This window comes from Psammomys obesus, unplaced genomic scaffold, assembly GCF_907164565.1.
Source record: "Psammomys obesus unplaced genomic scaffold, mPsaObe1.curated_primary_1811, whole genome shotgun sequence".
Lineage (NCBI taxonomy): Eukaryota > Metazoa > Chordata > Mammalia > Rodentia > Muridae > Psammomys > Psammomys obesus.
In genome coordinates this window covers 24,673,364-24,693,478 of record NW_026593286.1, presented here as the reverse complement: position 1 = coordinate 24,693,478, position 20,115 = coordinate 24,673,364, and the positions used below count along the sequence as shown (strand labels likewise).

Here is a 20,115-nt window from a genome sequence, read left to right as displayed (position 1 = left end):
CCACGAATTCCCGATAAAAACTGTGAGACTAAATAGAAAAATAAAAAGTACAAGCTCTAAATTTGTATATTAACGTATATCAAAAAATACCACCAGCTTATGAACTTGATGAAAGGAAAGGGGGTTCTCACCTCTTTGAGTATTACTATGGTCTTTCATAAAATGCTCAGAATGCATTTGAATTAAGTACTGTATGAGGACTGACTTTGTATCTTGAAGAGAATTTTCTAATGCTCTGATGTGGTTTTCTTTTTCCTTTTTCTGTGTGTGTGTGTGTGTGTGTGTGTGTGTGTGTGTGTGTGCGTGCGCACACGCGCGCATGTGTGTCTTGCCTGATTGTTAACATAGGGTCAGAGCCAATTCGCAGAGCTGGAAAAAGTGGCACCTCAACACCTACCACCCCTGGATCCACCGCAATCACCCCTGGCACTCCCCCAAGCTACTCTTCACGCACCCCAGGCACCCCTGGAACTCCCAGTTACCCCAGAACACCAGGAACCCCCAAATCTGCTATCTTGGTGCCCAGTGAGAAGAAGGTTGCAATCATCCGCACTCCTCCAAAGTCCCCAGCCACTCCCAAGCAGCTTCGGCTTATTAACCAGCCCCTGCCAGACCTGAAGAATGTCAAATCCAAAATCGGCTCAACTGACAACATCAAATACCAGCCTAAGGGGGGCCAGGTAAGAGCTCCATGAGCACACACATGATGTCAGAAGCTCAGTCCCATTCACTGTTAAGTTGCTTTTCATGCCTTAGAATCTGATGATCCTGTGTCCAGGAAAGGGAGATGTCACAGGGTCACCGGCTGCCACTCATTGCTGAGTCTGGATCTTGTCTGGAGAATCAAGTTCAGGAAATACATTGAAAATCAGTTGATACGTCATTTCCTTCTGGTCATTAATGGTTACTGGTTTTGGCCTAGCCATACATGCAAGGATCCTTTAGTTGACTTCTGGATGGGTCTCTGCAGCATTGTAGATTTGGATCTATTAAAGTTAGCTCATGATAAATACAGTTTTGAATTTTCTCTTTTGGGTTCAGACCATGTCCTCACCTAATTATTCACTTCAGTGATTTCAATTTTTAACTTCTTCCTTCATGACCAATGGCGTCTTATGTTATGCTTTACCATTTCCTTATCTTTATTTCAGAATCACAATGTGGTTTGTCAAATTGCTGTCTGCCTGTTAGTGCCTAGGTATTGCAAAGGGCAGGTGTTTTTTTTTTGTTTTGTTTTGTTTTGTTTTTTTCTTGATACTTAACAGACAACCCTATGTAGCTCTAGTAAATGGAAGTCAGTGGCATGGAAGAATAACTGGATTGTTGTGGGAAAGCTCTCTTTCCTCCTGCCAGCAAGTCTAGAGCTCATTTGCTTTCTAAGCAGAGGGCTCTTCATCCTGTTTTGGCCAGGATTGCCCTTGTACCATTCTTGGAAAAAAAAAATGGTATAAACATTGTTTAATATGTCTCATAGAATATTAACATACTATTGGATGGTTCAACTTCATAAAATTATTCTTGTAATGAAAAACAAAATGCAGGGTCTGCCTTTGTCTCTGAACAAACACACAATGTTCCTTTGGATCCCAGAGTCCTCTGAATCTTAGTGCTCTTTCTATCACTCGTCTGCTTGTCTCCTATAATTTCTGCCTCTGATTTCTGATATCCTTTCTTCTTGCCAAGAAAATTCTATCTTAGGAGGTTTCAGAGAAAGCTCTTGCTGAAGTGTGAAGCCTTCAAGCATTCCTGCCCACCGTCAGTACCAAAATTCTTTGCTGCTCCATCCTTAGCATCAGCTTTCATTGGGTTTTACATTATAATTCTGTTCTAGGAAACCTGAGGGCTTAAGAAAAAAAAAAATCAACCTATGAGCCAGGGAGGGGGAGAGGGGTGGATTCCTTTAAGAGCTGATGCAATAGTGTGGTCACAGACAAATACATTTTCATGGGAAGGTGCTGCGAAAATGAGGTGTATAAAACCTTTAATATAACCAAAAATATAACCCAAATCCTACAAATAAAAAAAAGAATAAAAGTCATCTCGTTATTCTTATATTCATCAGTTTTACCCATATAAGAGAAGAAAACCTTTTGGATCATTTAGAAATAGCCACATGTTGCGTTCTTAATAATTATTTGTTAATCATTTAGAAGAATGACTTGAGTAAAATCAGTTTAATATATCATTAAGCTTAAATGGCAAGTTCTTTTTTTCATATTTTTATTATTACAATTTATTCACTTTGCATCCCAGGTGTAGCCTCTCCCTCGTCCCTCTTCTCCTCCCTTGCCCCTCCCCCACTCCTCCTTCCCTTAAATGGAAAGTTCTTTACTATCGCTTTTTATAAGCATGGTGTCTAAAACGAATGAACCTGTTTTGAGACAAGGTTTTGCTACAAAGCCCAGACGGCCTTTAACTAACACTTCTGCCTCGGCTCGTAACATGCTGAGATTATAGGCCCGCAATAACAAGGTTCCCTTGTTATAAAACCCTCCTGTCCCCAGGTTCTCCTTCACTAAATGTAGCTTTCTTTGTGTCCCGGAGTACACTGATTTTTAAATTATCTATCTATCTCTTTTTTTTTAAGTTTTTTTTTTTTTTACAACTTATTCATTTTATATCTCTATTGTATCCCCGCCCTCATCTCCTCCCAGTCCAACCCTCCCTCCCACTTCCCCCTCCCCATCCCTTTCCCCTAATCCACCGAAAGGGGGAGACTCTTGATTCACAAAAAATGTAAGTCATTTCTGTAACATCATATAGAGACTGAAGAGAAAAATGTAAAAAAGATAAAAGGACATTGATATCATTATAGAACTTGTATAAGATAAGATTTTTCTTTTAGAGTTCCTAAATGTTACCCTACCCTTTCTATTGTTGTTTAAGCCATAGATTTGCAAGATTCTTTAAGATTAAGTCAATACAAAAAAAATAGGTTGTCCATTTTCTTCTCTTTTTGTTTGTGTCCCCAGATCCACTCCAGATTGGCCTCTTCTAAAGTTGGTAATTCATACAGTTGGTATAGAAATGCCTTATTTTTTTTATTTGATGTCCGAGATCCCCAGAGATAATGCTTAAGAGCTAGTTAAGACATATTAGCCAAAAATTACACCAAGAACAAAAATAGCTTCAAAATCGTGATGTTATTTTTAAATATCTTCTTTCACTGGGCCAGTGTTAGCCTGATGCAGAGCATCCTATCTCAGCCCCAGACAACTAGGGGGAAAAAAATCCACAAGAGAGAAATGATGTAGGACTTTTGTTGCAGAAACAGGATGTACTTCTTCACCAAGATGAGAAGCAGAGAGAAGATACTTGTTCTCTAATATGTAGTGGATGGTATGAATTAACTAAATTTATAAACTGAACTATCTTTACAGACTATATTTACATCGCAACACTGTGGCATTTTCCTCCTAAAGAACCCCCTTACACTGCATCTTCTCAAATACTAGGAACAAAGGAAGCCTGTGTGTGGAGGTTCACTGGAGAGTTTGACTAGAGGTTTTTGCTTTTCCTTTATAGAACAAATGGAAAATATTTCATGTTAAGATGTCATAGAAATTATCAGGCCGATTTGTTAAAAGCTTTTGTATTATCTGATTGAACATCTCTAAATACACACCATTGGAAAAAATCAAAACCACAGACATGCTACTTTCAGTTACAAATATATTATCTCTGAACTTTTGATTAAGCAGCAACCAATCCAGAATAATCAAAGAAGACAGACCAACCTGTACTTTGTGCAGAAACTAGGTTTGTAACGGTGGCATGCAGAAATTTGGCAACCTCGTCACTGGTTGCCAAATAGAATATTTGTTGCTTTCTGGGTGCATAGCTTTTGTACCTGTGTTTCTTATCTCTTATGTTAAAGTCTGGTTTCTGTCAGCAAAGAAGCTCAATGCAATTTAATGAGACACGCCAGAGCCTGATGGAATAGGTGATTTAATAGACTATATGATGAGTTTTGCAGAAAGTAATATACTTTAATCCTCTCAGCTCAAGCATAGGCTCATTCTACCAAGAAGGGGAAAAAAAACAAAACCATGAATTTGCTGGAGAGAGTGAACTTGACTCATTTAACTCAAAGTATACTGCAACTATCTTATTAAATATTTTAATTTTGAGAGGGAATGAAGGAGGGGGCAACAGCTGGGATACAAAGTAAATAAACTGTAAGTAATATAAAAAAATAAAAATTTAATAAAAAATATTTTAAATTGAAGCTATCCGCGGCCAGGTCCTCTATCTCAGTTTAATCTAAGTTCTAAGTTAACATTTGCCTTTTAAAAATTCAATTAAACAAATGCATAGCTTAATAAAATGTAAGCAGCTTGATGAAAACTTCTGTTTTACTTTTTCTGTAAATCAGGTTTTATATAAGGGCTCTGATTTATATGGATTTATATGGATATACATTTGATTAAATGTGTTGAGACATTTCTAATTTTTCTCCATCACCTGTATCGATGTCAGTTTAAAAACAAATGCTCTTCGGGGGGATGGTATTTCACACAGTATCATTCCAGCAATAGGGAAGCAGCAACAGGAAGATTTCAAGTTCAAGGCCTGCCTGGGCTACATAGTGGGACCCTGTAAACAAAAACAAGTTATGTGCCCCTGTAATGGTTGCATATTACTAACAGGGCCAGTCAACAGAACCTGTTTTCTCAGGTGACACGTTATTAGAGGGAGAGAGAAAGCAAAGCTGTGGCTGTGCCTGTGAATTTGGTTGATTGTGAATTCATTTCCTCAGTGTGCCATTCTCAGATTAACTGATTCAAAGATAGTGGATTCTCCAAAAAAGAGTGAGGCAAAGTAAAAGGTGAAAGATTTATACAACCTGAAGAGGAAACAGAACACACATGGTATAAACCCACTTATAAGTGGATATTAGCCACCCACATAGTATAGGATAAACACACTAAAATCTATAGTCCTAAAGAAGCTAAACAACAAGGGGAGACCCTAGGGAAGAGGCTTAATCCTCATTCAGAAGGGCAAACAGGATAGATATTGCAGTGGGAGAAGTCAGGGAACAGGACAGGTACCTTCCACTCCACAGAGGGCCTCTGAAAGACTCTACTCAGCAGGATATTGAAGCAGAGGCTGAGACTCATAGCCAAACTTTTGGGCAGAGTGCAGGGACTCTTACGAAAGAAAGGGGAGATAGAAAGACCTAGAAGGCACTGGAGCTCCACAAGGAAAGCAACAGAACCAAAAAATCTGGGCCCAGGGGTCTTTTTTGAGACTAATACTCTAACCAAGGACCATGCATGGAGATAACCTAGAACCCCTGCACAGATGTAGCCCATGGCAGCTCAGTGTCCATGAGGGTACCCTAGAAAGGAGAGCAGGGGTAATCTCTTGCCTGAACTCAGTTGTCTTCTCTTTGATCACCTCCCCCTTACTAAATCCAGACAGTCCTGATGAGACCTGATAGGCTAGGGTCAGATGAAAGGGGAGGAGGACCACCCTTATCAGTGGACTGGGGGAGGGGCAGAGGAGGAGAAGGGGGAGGGAGGGCAAGATTAGTAGGGGATGAGGGAAGGGGCTACAGCTGGGATACAAAGTGAATAAACTGTAAATAATAATAAAGAAAAAAGAGTGAGGCAAAGAGAGCAGATAAGACTGTTCTCAGTCACATATGAAAAATCAAACAATAGGATTGACCATTGGTTTATGACAGAAGGACAAGAGAGAACAAGACATGGTGTCTAAATTTAGACAGATTGGACAGTTTTTGCTTTGACTTCTTATGTCTTCCTCTCCTGCCTTACTTTCATTTAATTATTTAAGGCTAAGGTAAGTGGCAAATAGATGAAAAATCAAATAACTTATGAAGTTAAAATAGTGCCAGTCACCCTAGTATAAAAGGGGGAACTATTCGCTGAAGTTCATTACATTATAATGAAGAGACTTATTCACTGATTGTATGCATCTCCTTTTGCTTATTAAAGCCATTGCTATCTCAAAATGGATGGTCCTTAGATGAATGGGCCTGTCTATATTCAACAGAGATTGATAAACTGTAATTCAAAGGGTTTTTTGTAGGTTAACAAAAATATTAGAGCCGTATTTGTAAATATTAATTATTCAAAGCTCTGAGAAAATTATTGCTTTGAATTCACAAGACTGAAGTCTGTACTGCCCCATTTTGTTTGCTGTTCATTCAGCTAAAATAAGGACAAGAACAGCCTAACCCTCAGTATGCAGTGGGAGCTGAGCAGATTGTTTAGAAGTTAATTCATTTCAATGACATGGTCTTCTAGTTCTTAGTATTTTCTAAAAATGTACATTAATAGAAAACATTAATATGAAGAAATTATAGTGTATGACTTTGAAAGGACTCATTACCTGCTGATTTTCTAGAATTACAATGACTGCTGTGTTTACGAGTTCCTTCCACATTCCTTTAGGAGACTGTTTTGAAGTCTTGAAGTGTGTCAAATGACAAAACTTTCCAAGTTCCTCACAATGTCTTATGTAATTAAAGTCTTATGTAATTCTACATTTGATATAAATTTATTTCAACTTAAATGACTACTTAAGAATATTCATTATTTACATTGATATAAGTAATTTTGAGGACCTTATAGGCATGGCTAATTAAATTCTGAGTTAACAGTCGTGGTTCTAAATAAAAAACTTGTTTTCATCAGAATATAAGCTTTTCAGATTCATAAATCATTGAGGGGTATCATCAGCATGGCCAACTTCCCATCTTCAGGACACCTGAAGGACACATATTCTTGCTTTTGTTTCATTCGGTGGTCTTTCAAGCAACCAGATCAACAATTTCCATTCCATTGTAGCTGTGGGGTGGGAAATCCCTCAGAGACAGGCAGGTGATTTTTGTAATCAAAGGAGAGCTTCACTCTAAGCTGTGCTGAAAAATAGTCAACATCGAACGAGATGCCCGTTTTCCTGAGAGGCCAATTGGAGGTCACTGTCCCCCTCCTTTTCACGGGGGTCTTCTTATGAAACAGACTCAGACAGGAGAAGGCAATGGGTTTGCAACTAAGCTCCATGACTCCGGGGTGTTGGGAGACTGCACAGAGTCCTGACTTTGGCACACACTCATATTAACTGTATCTCAACAATGAGGCTGACACATGGTTCTTTACATAAAAGGCAGAAGCCTCAATATGTATCTAAATAAATAAATAAATTCCCCTGTATCTAAATAAAGAAATTCTCCTCGTACAAGAAATTAAAGTTGGTAGCACAATGTATGACTCAGGCTTGTATAGTTTTGTTAAAACGGTCCTTCAGGGATTTATCTTCTTTTGTTTTACAGGCTCATAACTACTAACATTTGCCCTTCTCCTGCCTTTTCCTAGAAAAACCCATTTTTGGTGGGGGAAATGTTAGTCCCTCTAAAGGAACAGTTTATCATATATACAGAATATGGTGACAAGTTGTCACAATTAAATCGCCGTGCCAAAATCCCACCAGAGTATCCAAAAATTAACTGTGTGCTTCTCAAACAAGGTAGAAGAACAGACAGAATTAGTAAGATTTTCAAACTTCGGATTAAATTTCTAATGATATATTAACCTTTACTTATTAAGTACAGCCTCATAGTTATATGACCTCTATCTGAATAAAAAGTCACCTATGCTAGTCAATGTCCAGTGTCTGAGTAAAATCAGAGAGAATAGAACCACCTTTAAACATTTACATTTAGCCATTATTTAGATTATGTGTTTTGAAAATCATAAAAAATACCAAATAGTTAATTAAGCATTAGGGTCAAAAAGATATATGCCACTGAACTTGGATTTCCATTCCTGCAGTAAGTGAATCAGAGTCAATGTTTGACTTTTAATGACTTAGTAGTGAGTCACTTGACTTCAATGCTTAAATTGAAATTTGTGAAATAAAAGCAGAAATACATTTCATTCTCACAGATTAGTAAAAATGGTTATATAAGTTCCATTTCATTTCCAGAATTATTTAAAATGTTATTACTGGGCATAGTAAATCAATATGATTTGCCTTCTGAAACTAACTTATATTTGAAGTTTTAAATGCAGTGGTCTCCACAGTGTTAAAATTAACTACCTCCACAGCTTATGTAAAACCCTTTAAGAGTGTGGCACATTTATTGGCAGCTGTGCAACCTGCACTAAACTCACACTTTTTACATTTGTTATGCCCTAGAGAGCAGCCTGGCCATCATGTCTTCTGAATTTAAATGTTGACAAGAAGTCCTTGCCTTGGGCTCCTGATGAGAGCTGCCAATGATATTTCTCTGCGAGGGACAAGCTATCTTGTTCATGTTAGACAGGCACTGTTAGACAGGCACAATTCAAACCTTGCCCAGCTAAAAATAGGGTTCTATGCCCTTTCGAATTTTAGATTCTTTTCTGCAAACACCCATAGCGTTGTTAATGTTCTCAAGAAGACTGTACATTTAAACTACAGTTATTGAGGTTTTGGATAGAGGATAAACTGTACCTTAAAGATACAACAATGTGATTTTTTTTTAATCTATGAGGGAGAAGTTTCCAAAACAAACAAATAAAGGATAGCGATCAGAATAACAAAACGGAATCCTTCTTTCTATATTTATTTTGTTTGTCCTTCAAAACATGCCAAGTTCAAAAGACAAATGAAAGAAATTATAAGAGTTTAAGTATGTTACAACACAGTAATATTTCCCAGGTCCTGATTTGCTGTGGTTTTCAGGATGAATGCTTGACTTCTTGAATAAAGAAATAAAACATTTGCCTGAAGTCTTGAGGCTGCAGCAAAGCCTGGCTGACATCTGGATGACCTAACATATGCCAGCTGACTGATGGGTTCTGGTTTTCTTACCTTGGCAACTGGAAAGAGTGCTTCCCCATGGCCACTAATGGCTAATGGCTGCCCAGAAGCAGCTGCAAGAAGGAGGCCTTCAAAGGCCACAGCCATTGCCAAAGCAGACACGGGGGTTCCCTGTTGATGTTCCTGGGGAACCGGGAATGTTTTCATGAATGAGAATCCTGACTTGGAACTGTCAGCCAGACCAACCCTGAGCTTCTCTAATGCAGTGTAAACTAACGGGCAAGAAGGGACTGTCACTGTGGGGCTGCGAGCGCTAGCGTACCGGAGACCCTGGGCTAACCTACCGTGTGCTGGAGTAAACAAGCACCGCTGGGACGCCAGCCTCCCTGTCACCCAGGATCCAGCTTTATTCTTTTCATTCTTCTTCATTTCAGACTGTATCTCTAGAGCTAGGACGCCTAACACTGGAAAGCTCTTAGAATCTGGGGGTCCAGGTAAATAGGGTCTCATAGTTCACGGTAGCGTAGCTTCTTTTCCTACATGGCCGTGGGCGGAAGGGAGTTGAGAGCCTCTGCAATACTCCCCATTCTAGCTCCCTCTGCCCAGTGTCTGGAAAGAAAAAACGTTGCCTCCGATTCCTTTTAGGTTAGGATTTTAAACAAGAAGATCGATTTTAGCAAAGTTCAGTCAAGATGTGGTTCCAAGGATAACATCAAACATTCTGCTGGGGGCGGAAATGTAAGTAGAAGCCTCCTCTGAGGAAGCTGCCCTGATTGTGTGGCACCTCCTGCACAGCCAGCACCTTCTTTCCTTCCTCACGTTCCTCGTGGCACATCACCTGCTCCGCCGGTGCCATCTAGTAGGATCGCCTGCTTTCTTGGTAATGGGCATCCCATTCTTTCCTGTCAGATCAGTTGAGAAAGGAAAGCTTGCTAGATGCAGCATGGCAAACTCTCTTCACCTGCTAACGGTTTTCTGGCCTTCTTCAGCCATCGAGGTACTTCTACTGGTGTCTCTGTTCCTCTGAAAAAGTGAGCCAGGCTCACACTTTTCTAATACTATTTAAATTACTCTTGAGGCAAAGACCAGTATATATGAAAATGCTCAGAATATACTGTCCATCCTCCACGGCTCATTATGAAAATCAGGATAGCTTTTGGAATAATACAAAATTGCCAAAGCATAGCTCATCTATAATTCAAAGTGAAAAGACTACGGTTCTAGCATACATTCTGTCCTATGAGATTTTTCCTGTCTCTTTCATTTAGTGTAAATAATATCTTATGAGAAGAGATGAATACTGAATTCATACCTGGTACATGTTGGTTGAGGCAAAATTGAAGTATTCAATTAAATTCTAGCTAAAGAAAGCATGGTTCCTTATAAAATAGGATAATTGCAACATGTGACTCAAGCTGACTCTATTTTTCCGCCATCTAAACATGAGACGCTGATCATCTGTGACTTAAGTAATGGACAGGATGTCAGAGCCTGAATCTTCGATAGTCTAAGATTCCTCTGCCTTCTCACTCTTCCGCTGGGCAGAAATGGATTTAAGTGCTAAAAAGAAAATATGTCACCCGACAATCAAAGCAGATTGAGCAAAGTGGACTCCTCCATGGGAATCCCACAGGGTGTTTTCTGGGCTCCTTCATGGATGCTGGTCTGTGCCTCGGGATCAGGATCCACACTGACTCAGTTGTTTAACATCACATGCTCTTCCACAGAAGAAGTTCTGGTCCAGCTCATTCCCTTGAGAGTAGCAGAAAATGGACCTTGCTGTCCTAAATGGCAAATGCCTTTGTTTCCAATACAGCAGTAAAGAATAACTTATGATCTTATACTAACATAGAGTAGGAGCTTCCAACCCACAAGACAGTAGCTTGAAGCTTTCCTTAAGAGAGGACTCGTTTGCTTTATTGAGCACATTCCCTGAGGAATTCTTCTATTCTTACATTCTTCCAGTGTTGATGGACACTGGACCATTCCAATAGGCAATGGAATACTGCTTTAGATATGGACAGGTGAAACATTTTAATGAAACATAAAAGCAAGAAAAGACAGTATCATTTTCTAGCTCAGCGTGCAAGAAAAATTCCACTTAGCTAAGCTAAGAGAGCAGTTTAGGAAAGATCACTTAGAATTTTCTTCTGTCTTTGTGCTGGTCTTGTTACTGTGAGCAGCGTTAGTGACTTCCATATAAAAGCCGCTTTATAAGAAATCATCCATCCATCCTCCTCTTGGCTCTTTGCTATGGAGAAGTTTAACACGGTGGGGCTTTTTTCTCCAAGGATGCTTGCCTTATTAATACAAATGTTCCTGTGCTCTTACTGTGTTATCTGTTTTCTACTAATGAAACTTCTATTCCAGGGTTTTCACTTATTCGGGTTCTTTCCAGTTTCAAATAGGGGAACAGACAGGAAGTTCCGTGTGTGTGTGTGTGTGTGTGTGTGTGTGTGTGTGTACATTTCTGAATGTGAGGTACATGTCCAGATTTTTATGTAAGCTTGGGGTGGGAGGGCCTTCCATGTCTAAAATATCTTAAGCTCGTTTTCTGTGATTCACACAGGTACAGATTGTTACAAAGAAGATAGATTTAAGCCATGTGACATCCAAATGTGGCTCTCTAAAGAATATCCGTCACAGGCCAGGTAAAAAAAAAATAAGATATTTGCAATAATTTAAGAATACTTAATTGGACTTGAAGAAGTAGACAGGCAAAAATATTCTTGATAGTTTTTGTGAAAAACCTGAGTGAAAAAAATGTTTCAAACTCTTGGTACTTCATACTTTTATTAATAAAAACTTAAGTTCAAACTATCAAAGCATCAGTGAACGTAATTACCTGGAAGAGACCATGTGTCTAAAACAGGCATGGACACTGGGGTTCTTTCAGAACATGCGGACTACTGTATACATCAAGCCTTACAGATGGGAACAGTGACCAAAGACAGGATTTCCAAATATTTTTCCTAAAATTAGGTTTTCTACATTAGATGAAATAGGATTGAAATCACAGCAGAAGAAAGTCATTTATCTAACTCAGTCCTGCAACCCTTTCTTGAGTAATTAAGCACTGGGAATCCTCAGGAGTTTGCAATGCATCCCAACACACTTGGCACCTTCTTGTCCTTTTAGGGTATCTCACAGGGTAGTACTATGAGGTAGAAATTACAATTTCCACCTGTGTGGTGGCCTCCTCATTTCAAAAGCTTAAGTATGAGGTAAGTCATCATTGCTCTGAGGATCACAAATAATTTATTTGTGCTAAATTCCACCTCCAGACATATATGATAATAGAAAACTGTCAAATGTCTTACGTTTTTGAAGATAATTTGACACTCTACAACTTATAGGATACCATTGGACTACAAAATGGCAACATAATTGGCTTTATTTTAAATAATCTAGTCATATGTTTGTCATCTTAACATATAAACCAAATGTAGATTAGTAGATTAATTACCATCTCGAATATCATCAAAAATGAGATATAGCAACAACTGAGTTGAGACTTTGGGACAGGAATTGATTAAGACTTTTGATTGGATACAAAGATGGGCAGAACAAGTCTCAACGTGAACCATCACATTGGAAATAGTTAGAAATAAGTCTTCACTGTGCCAAAGGATGTTAATGACAAAGCAAGGAGATTGGATCTTTGTATGTGGAATCTGCATTGCTGTGTGCAAAGCTGCTCCAGTGGGTCTGTCTTCTCTGCTCATGAGCCACAGGAGCATGTCTTTTAGCTTAGATCTTCAAAGTCACCCGTCCATAGGTGGTTTACCACTGCACAATTGACTTGTACTGTACAATTTGTAACTTAACTGAGGTATTTTTTCCACATTGCCAATTTTCTTGCTGAATACAAAAGAAAATGTTGGTTTCTTTGATTCGGGACAGATGGAATTAGTCAAATTCACCTGGAGTTTGGATACTCAGAAACCATCACAGAGATAAAGAACTATTCTGTGTATGAATTACTGGACATAAAAGACTATTGTCACAGACTCCCACTTATTTCTAAATCTGGTTCCTCTATTATAATCAGAGGATGACTAAATTCATAAAGAACATGTCAGTGTGGTGATCCTTGACAACAGCAATCTTTTCACAAAGCTGCTGTGAGAAAGTGCATTCTCCACACCAAAAGCAAAGAAAACAGCTCAACACCTGAAGGCACAAATCAAAATACCTACATTTCAGTTTAAGGCCTGATGAAGATTATAGTTTTTCATAATTACTGCTCACGGTGAATGCCAAAGTGTTTTAAAGCCAGAGGCATATATCTGTAAATACAAATGGGCTTGTCTAAATGTTACATATAAAATTGTCTAGCAGGACACCAACAAAGCTAGCCTGTGCAAGCATCCTTTGTTGGGTGTTGTTTGTGTCTATATATCATTTTCCTTTCCTTTTAAGAAAAAGTTCAGTAGCATTTTAACTGAACTATGTTGACACAGCATACAAAGAAAGGAATCTTAAGAGAGCAATTTCCTCCAAAGATTACCAAAAAAACAAAAAATAAGATTCTGAAGCAATAGTCCTTAGTTGAGAGCCTCAACATCCTCCAGCTCCTAACCAAGACAACTACATTTACATGAATCGCTAAGAATGAAGCTAATCCCATCACAACCAACACGTGAGGCCCACAGCCTAGAAAAAAGCATAAGAACAACCCCATGAAAGGACACATACTTAGAGGTATCTCCTTACATGGTAGTTCACATTAGGATGTATAAGGTAAAAATGAGTGCTTTTGAAGAAGTATTTCAGTCCCTCCCAATTTCAAGACATCTGTAGTTTGGTCTTAACATTTATGTCTAGATTTAGCACAGTGGAGATGCCACAAGGTTAAAAGACACGAGATTAAATCTTCATGAGACCTCTTTCTCCATATCTGTCAGATAGGATACTACAATCAGGAAAGTTTTCTCAAGGTGAGCCTCCTCCAGCGCACTTGGGACATGCTGACCCTTGCGATTTTCCCAAATGTGGGACACTCAGCTGGATAATATGTGGAACTGAAAAACTGACCCCCAAAATACTAGAGATACTTAAGCATCAAGAACTCCAAACTGAAAAGTTTTTTTCCATGTTTTTATAAATCCTTGTAACCATTTTTTTTTTTTCAAATCAAAACCCCCATGGAAATATAAGATTAAAGGTTCAAGATGCACTCCTTCCAGACAAATGCACATGGTTGAAATGAAGCACCCTACGAAAGTAAAACAAATCTCTTAGGTGCAGTTATATATATTTAAGGAAAAGATTCTAGTCTACCTTTCTAAGTCAACAATATCAGCAAACACTCAGCCATGCTTGAGAACAGGCTGAGAGAAACTGAATAGCTACCACTTACTATTGTAGAAGAAACCCCTGTGTTTGGAAGTCTGAGAAAGGCACACAGGGATGGAGAAAAGACCCCTTAAGGGTTGTTGTGATGTCATAACCATCAGCAGGTTCTCACACTTGAGACTGTCAGCGTTGTAGGAAATGGCATGATAGAAATCCCGTGGCGAGGTCAGATGAGCGCCTGTATAGGAACCTACAAAGTCATAGTCTAGCATTCTGTATTGAAGGGGAAGCAGTAGAGGACCCAACTCCTGACACATTTTGTCAGCCATATTGTTGATGCTGAAAATTTACACGGGAAAGCAGTATTCTCACTCACTGTTTACAGAGGATTGGTTCCAAGACTTCATGTGGATACCCAGTCTTCCGGTCTCTTACATAAAATGGCTGCTTCCCCGGTTGTTATCTAGTTCCTTTACTTGCTCATATACATCGAGCTTTCCTACAGCCCAGGCACACTTGCTTAGGGAAGGTTCCACCCACAGTAGGCTGGGCCGTCCCACATCAATCAGCAAACAAGACAATCTCTAACAGACAGCTGCCACAGGCCAGTCTGACCTGGACAAGCCTTCCATTAAGGTTCCCTCAGATAACTTTAGGTATGTCAGGTTAACAGCTGAAGCTGTCCAGGACATGCACCAACCCACCCTAAAACGTTTCGAGATGAGGGGCTTGTCATCGTGAAGACTGATAAAGAACAGTTTCATTTCCATTTCATTTGTTCCAATAAAAAAATAATAGATTAACCTCTGAAATTTTAGAAAGGATGCAATATGGTATTTTCATTGTTGTGTTCAAGGTTTTATCATAACAAGAAAACCTCTCTGGATTCTAAGGCAGGCATTGATAAGGAAGTAATATATGAGGCAATCTGGTACAGTGGTATGTATAGGCAGGATGTCATGATGTTGGATGGTAAGGAGAAATGGTGCGGACTGAAAATGCTAACAGGTTCCTCTCATGTACGGGTTAGGATAGAAGAACGTAAACATCTCTGGCATTCTATATGGTCCATCCTTTGGTGAAGGTAGTGTTTTATAGATACAAGACTTCATTTCAGGAAGGCACTTACAAGGCTCTCTCCTCTTGAAGGTGGTGGCCGTGTGAAAATTGAGAGTGTAAAACTGGATTTCAAGGAAAAGGCCCAAGCTAAAGTTGGTTCACTTGACAATGCTCACCATGTACCTGGAGGTGGTAATGTGAAGGTAAGAGATGAGGCCATGAGCCAGTCACATGCTTGTGCAAGCATATTTTTTTATGAAATATTCTTTTTAAATTTTCGAGGCTATGGTATAATTATATAATTTCCTCCTTCCCTTTCCTCTCTCTGAAACCTTCTTTCTTTTTCAAATTCGTGGCTATTTTTTAATTAGCTGTTGTTTCATACATATATGTATGTTTATGTGCATATATGTTCCTAAACAGGAGAACCCACAACTACCACATTAGTAACCCAGCATAATGTTCTGAAATAGCTTGATCAAAATGGATCTCTGGCTAAAGGACTTCTCAAACAGGAAGGAGGGGTGCTGACCTGAATAGACATCCTATTCTTAACAGCTGGGGGATACAGGGAAAGAGCTGGTGACAGGGGATGATGCTTGCGTTAATGAGGACTACTGTTTCTCCTTCACAGATTGACAGCCAAAAGTTGAACTTCAGAGAGCATGCAAAGGCCCGCGTAGACCATGGGGCTGAGATCATCACACAGTCCCCAAGCAGGTCAAGCGTGGCATCCCCCCGACGGCTCAGTAATGTCTCCTCTTCTGGGAGCATCAACCTGCTCGAATCCCCTCAGCTTGCCACTTTGGCTGAGGACGTCACTGCTGCGCTTGCTAAGCAGGGCTTGTGAATACTTCTCCTTTAGCACTGGAGTAATATTTAGGCATGAGCTCTTGGCAGGAGTGGGCTCTGAGCAGGTGTCACATTCATTCTCTACAAACCATAGATAAATAATCTCATCCCCCAAACTGTAGTAATTGTTACAATTTTATATTAAAAAATGAATAGTATATGCAGAAAATGACCTGATTTCCATCCGCAACAGAAACACATGGCTTTACATGGATACAATTGGACAATTATTTTCGCTCTGCTCTGTTTTGCATGGAGTATTATTATTATTATTATAATTTTTAAAAATTGCATTTTTACCTTTCATGTGCCTGAAGGCTATCCAATACATTCTGAAAGGCCTTGTTAAAAATCCAAGCTGCTCATTTCACTATTCTGTTTATGGTTGAAACTATTAAAAACTGCCCATTGTCACTTACTACAGGTTAAATGAAATCAAGGAGTCTGATTGCAGGAAGGAAAGAGCATGTGAGAAACACATTTTTTTAAAAGTGTTATTTTGTATAAATGGGAAGAAAGATGTAACTAAGTTATTAACATTTGGGACCTGGATGATTATATCAGAGTATACCATTCCAATAAATTATTTAACTAAAAGCTAGATATAAAGCATCTGAGCTGCGGTTGAAGAAGTCGTGTCAAAGTGCATCTGTCAAGAGTGATGCACTTCAGGATGGGCTTGTGTCTGATTAGAATGTAAGTTGATTGGCTAGATTTGTGTCCACACAATCAGTTTCACACCCCCATTTCATCTGTTTGATACAGTATTATAGATATAAATATATATATATATATTTCTCTGTGGCCATTTGTGATACTTCCTCATATACTTGAATATGATACATCTTTATTCACAGTATCTGTGTCTCCTGCACCCTTTGGTGTTGCGATTTTAGGTATGTGTGAGTAGATGTTAGCAGGGTTCTCTCTCCCTATTTAAAACTACATTTTAAAAAGACGAAAAGTTTTAGCATGAAGTTTGCTTCTCTGTAACAACTTTAAAGCTGTAACCCTGTTTCAGTGGCAGAATCAAGTCTCTCCCGTGATGCTAGAAATTTTTATTTTTCTTTGCTTTCACCGACATGGAGTTTGTGGAGTGGGTCCAGTTATACCTAGAAGGGTTTACAGACTGTTGGTTCAAGGATCATGGATTGAGCTTATGTTCAGCCACAGAATAACTGGAGTTTTATTCCTATAACCATTCATGAAACCGATTCCTTATTATTTGTTTCCGCTCTTCTTCTTGTTTCCATTTGCTAAAGTTGAAACTAGGAATATGATTTTGTATATGTTCTCCTGTTCTCCAAATAGTATCTGTTGATTAAGTTCTCTGATATTTGGCTTCCAAACCCCAAAGACCCCTTGATCAAAAAAAGGCAACATATTAAAAAGCTACATACATTAAAAACTTTGAGACACAGATACCTAAGTTCATCGCTCCAGGATTCCACATTGCCATCTGTACAGGAACATGGTATGACTTATTTATCAGTAAATATTATTCTTCTTGTTTCAAATACAGTCTAGACATCACAATTCAATTAATTCAATTTAAAAATAATACTTAATGAATAAGCAATAGTCAATGGCCCAAAATAGAACAAAGCATCATCAAACCGGGTGGACTTTTTTCTTAATATTTTATTTGTTCTTTTTCCTGCTCAGGATTGGTAGACTGACTCTGAAGAGTTAAATGTGAGAAATTGGCTAGGTTATTTTTATGTCTGTGAAACAAACCAAGCCCTGAAAATAAAGGAGAAGGTGAATATGAACAGGACAGAGAGGTGTCGGAGTATCCAAGACAGAAGGCAAGGGGATGCAAAACTGGAGAGAGACAGGTGGCGTTTTAGTGACCCATGGAGCATTATGACCAATGGAAAGCCACATGGAAAACTTTGCATCAAACCGAGACTGCCTTCTCAGATAAGAGGCTGAACACACACACACATACACACACACACACACACACACACACACACACACACACACACTCCAAAAACATGTCCTTGTTTCTAAATTGGTTCTTTTTGGAATAATTTCAAAACTGCTGAATAATGTTTGTTTTCAATTCATCCGTTACCTTCTCTCGAAATGCACAAGGAACGGGAAAAGAGATAATTGTGTGTGGAGAAGAACAGTTGTTTCTTACATGTTTTGATAGTGCTAGATATGGACTGAAGTTATCTAGAAAGAAAGAAGTGAATGGATAATTAGTGTGGTCTTAAACTATAAGGAAAATAATTCCAGCCTAGTTTATTATAAAAATTAAGAGTAAGAGAACATTTTCTAAGTGTTAAAATTTAATTTCTTAGAACGTGTGTTGGAAATGAAATGAGATTATGTAAGCCCCAATGTTAATAGATCTGGTACTAAAATAATCATTTATTTCTAATGTCAAGAAAATTATAATGAATACAACTCCCTGTTTTATGTGGAAATGTGATTCTATATCAAGTTGACACCACACGAAGGACCTGAATTTTTGGACCAGTCAGAGACAGAGAAAGGCACAGGCTACAACCATTTTCTTATGGGAATCTGGGATGGATCCCACCGTACCTACTCTCTTAAGATAATGACTCAAATTAAGCTTTTTGCACACCACTTCTGTGGGGATACACATACGCTGATCTAGAAATGAAAGCTTCACGGTTCTATTTCTAGATCCACTAATGCCAGTTTCTCTCGGGCCCCAGCCTTTGAGAACCTGTTTAAGAATACGTAAGTATCCAGAGCTCTGAAGAGTTTGAAGGCCAACTTTTCCAGTGAACTCATGCACTCTGGGTCTCCTGCGCCTGAAAATTGGGTACCTTGCAACAATGCAGGAAGGATCCGAGCTTACGATGAGTTTCAAAGGCCGTGTTCATTTAGGAACTAACTCTCTCTGGATCCGCCTGCTGAGTTCCAGCAGGATGAGGGGCTGAAATCCCAACCCATAGGAAAGATGCCTGTGCAATTCCAGCTCAGTTTGGCTGAAGGTAGCTGAAGGAAGAGGTCCAGGAAACAGACCACGGTTGGCCTTCTCCACACACACACACACACACACACACACACACACACACACACACACACAGAAGTGGCGTAGAAGGGAGGTCAGCAGCCGAATGGAGCATCATGTCAGTAGTAGTAAAGGAATAATCTAAACATGCATGCTTCTGCTGTAGCTGCATTTATAGGCTTCCTCTTATTTTTCATGCCACAGGAAAGGAGATGATTTGTAGTAGAAGTAGTGAAGAAAAGTAGATTAATCGGTTGGAGAGGCAAATTTCAGGCATTTCTTCAAAGACGGATATGCTAAAATCAGCACTGGTGTTTGTGGTTTTTATACCTAGAATTTTGAGCCTGAACATGTAGAATGAGGCAAGAGTCCTCTGTAGGAAAAAGATTTATTTCAACCCCCCAAAAAATGCCAATCATGAAAGTCCACTTCAACTTTAGCAAAAAGGAAAGAAATATTTTTCAACACAAAGTGTACTCTGTATGCTGGGATCCCAAGGTTCTGACACACCACTACAAATCTGTGGGGGGGGGGGGGTCTTTCTTCTGATAATTCTAGAGCCTGTTACCATAGAAAGGCATTTCTTCAATGGCTGGTTGTAGTTAGTTCATGTTTTTCAATCAATTTGCAAATGTATTTGTTGCTGTATAGTGATTGTTTTGCAAAATAAAATTGCTTGTCACCTAACTACAAATTTGAGATTTTTTTAAAAAAAAAAAAAAAAACAAAACAAAAAAAAAAAAAAAACATTGTTTCTTCAGCTCTGGAGAGAAAAATGTGTGTGTGTGTGTGTGTGTGTGTGTGTCCTGTGATATGTACATGTACACACAAATTATTTCATTCAATCAAACAAAAACTAAGGTTTAAAGGCCACAGTTATCTATCAGATTCCTTTATGTGATGTCAGTCTCTACAGAAGGCAATTCTATATTACCTAACAAATGTTTTGTTGTTGTTTTTGTTGTTTTGTTTTTACTACTGGGCATCAGTTCAAGGGCAGTGTACACACCAGAGAAATGTTCCACCTCTGAGCTAGATCTTCAGTGGACATCTGGTTTTCTATTCTAAGAGAATAGTATGAGTGAGGCCCAAGACTTATAAAAAAAAAAAACTTACAAAATTAGGAGTAACTG

At 38.9% G+C, this 20,115-nt stretch overlaps 1 protein-coding gene across 18 annotated transcripts in view; it reads left to right on the top strand.

The window, feature by feature from the left end:
- Map2 (microtubule associated protein 2) overlaps positions 1 to 17,975 on the top strand; it is a 91,021-nt gene extending 73,046 nt beyond the window's left edge. For 11 of the 18 annotated variants that reach the window (XM_055616469.1, XM_055616468.1, XM_055616464.1 and 8 more), the window contains 4 exons: positions 349 to 680; positions 11,345 to 11,426; positions 15,223 to 15,335; positions 15,767 to 17,975. In XM_055616469.1, coding sequence (XP_055472444.1) covers positions 349 to 680; positions 11,345 to 11,426; positions 15,223 to 15,335; positions 15,767 to 15,982 — 743 coding nt within the window. In that variant the 3' untranslated portion in view covers positions 15,983 to 17,975. Of the gene's footprint in view, positions 1 to 348; positions 681 to 9,420; positions 9,514 to 11,344; positions 11,427 to 15,222; positions 15,336 to 15,766 lie in introns of all 18 variants that reach the window. The other 7 variants (XM_055616467.1, XM_055616466.1, XM_055616459.1 and 4 more) reach the window with 1 other exon arrangement.
- Positions 17,976 to 20,115: the final 2,140 nt, after the last annotated feature.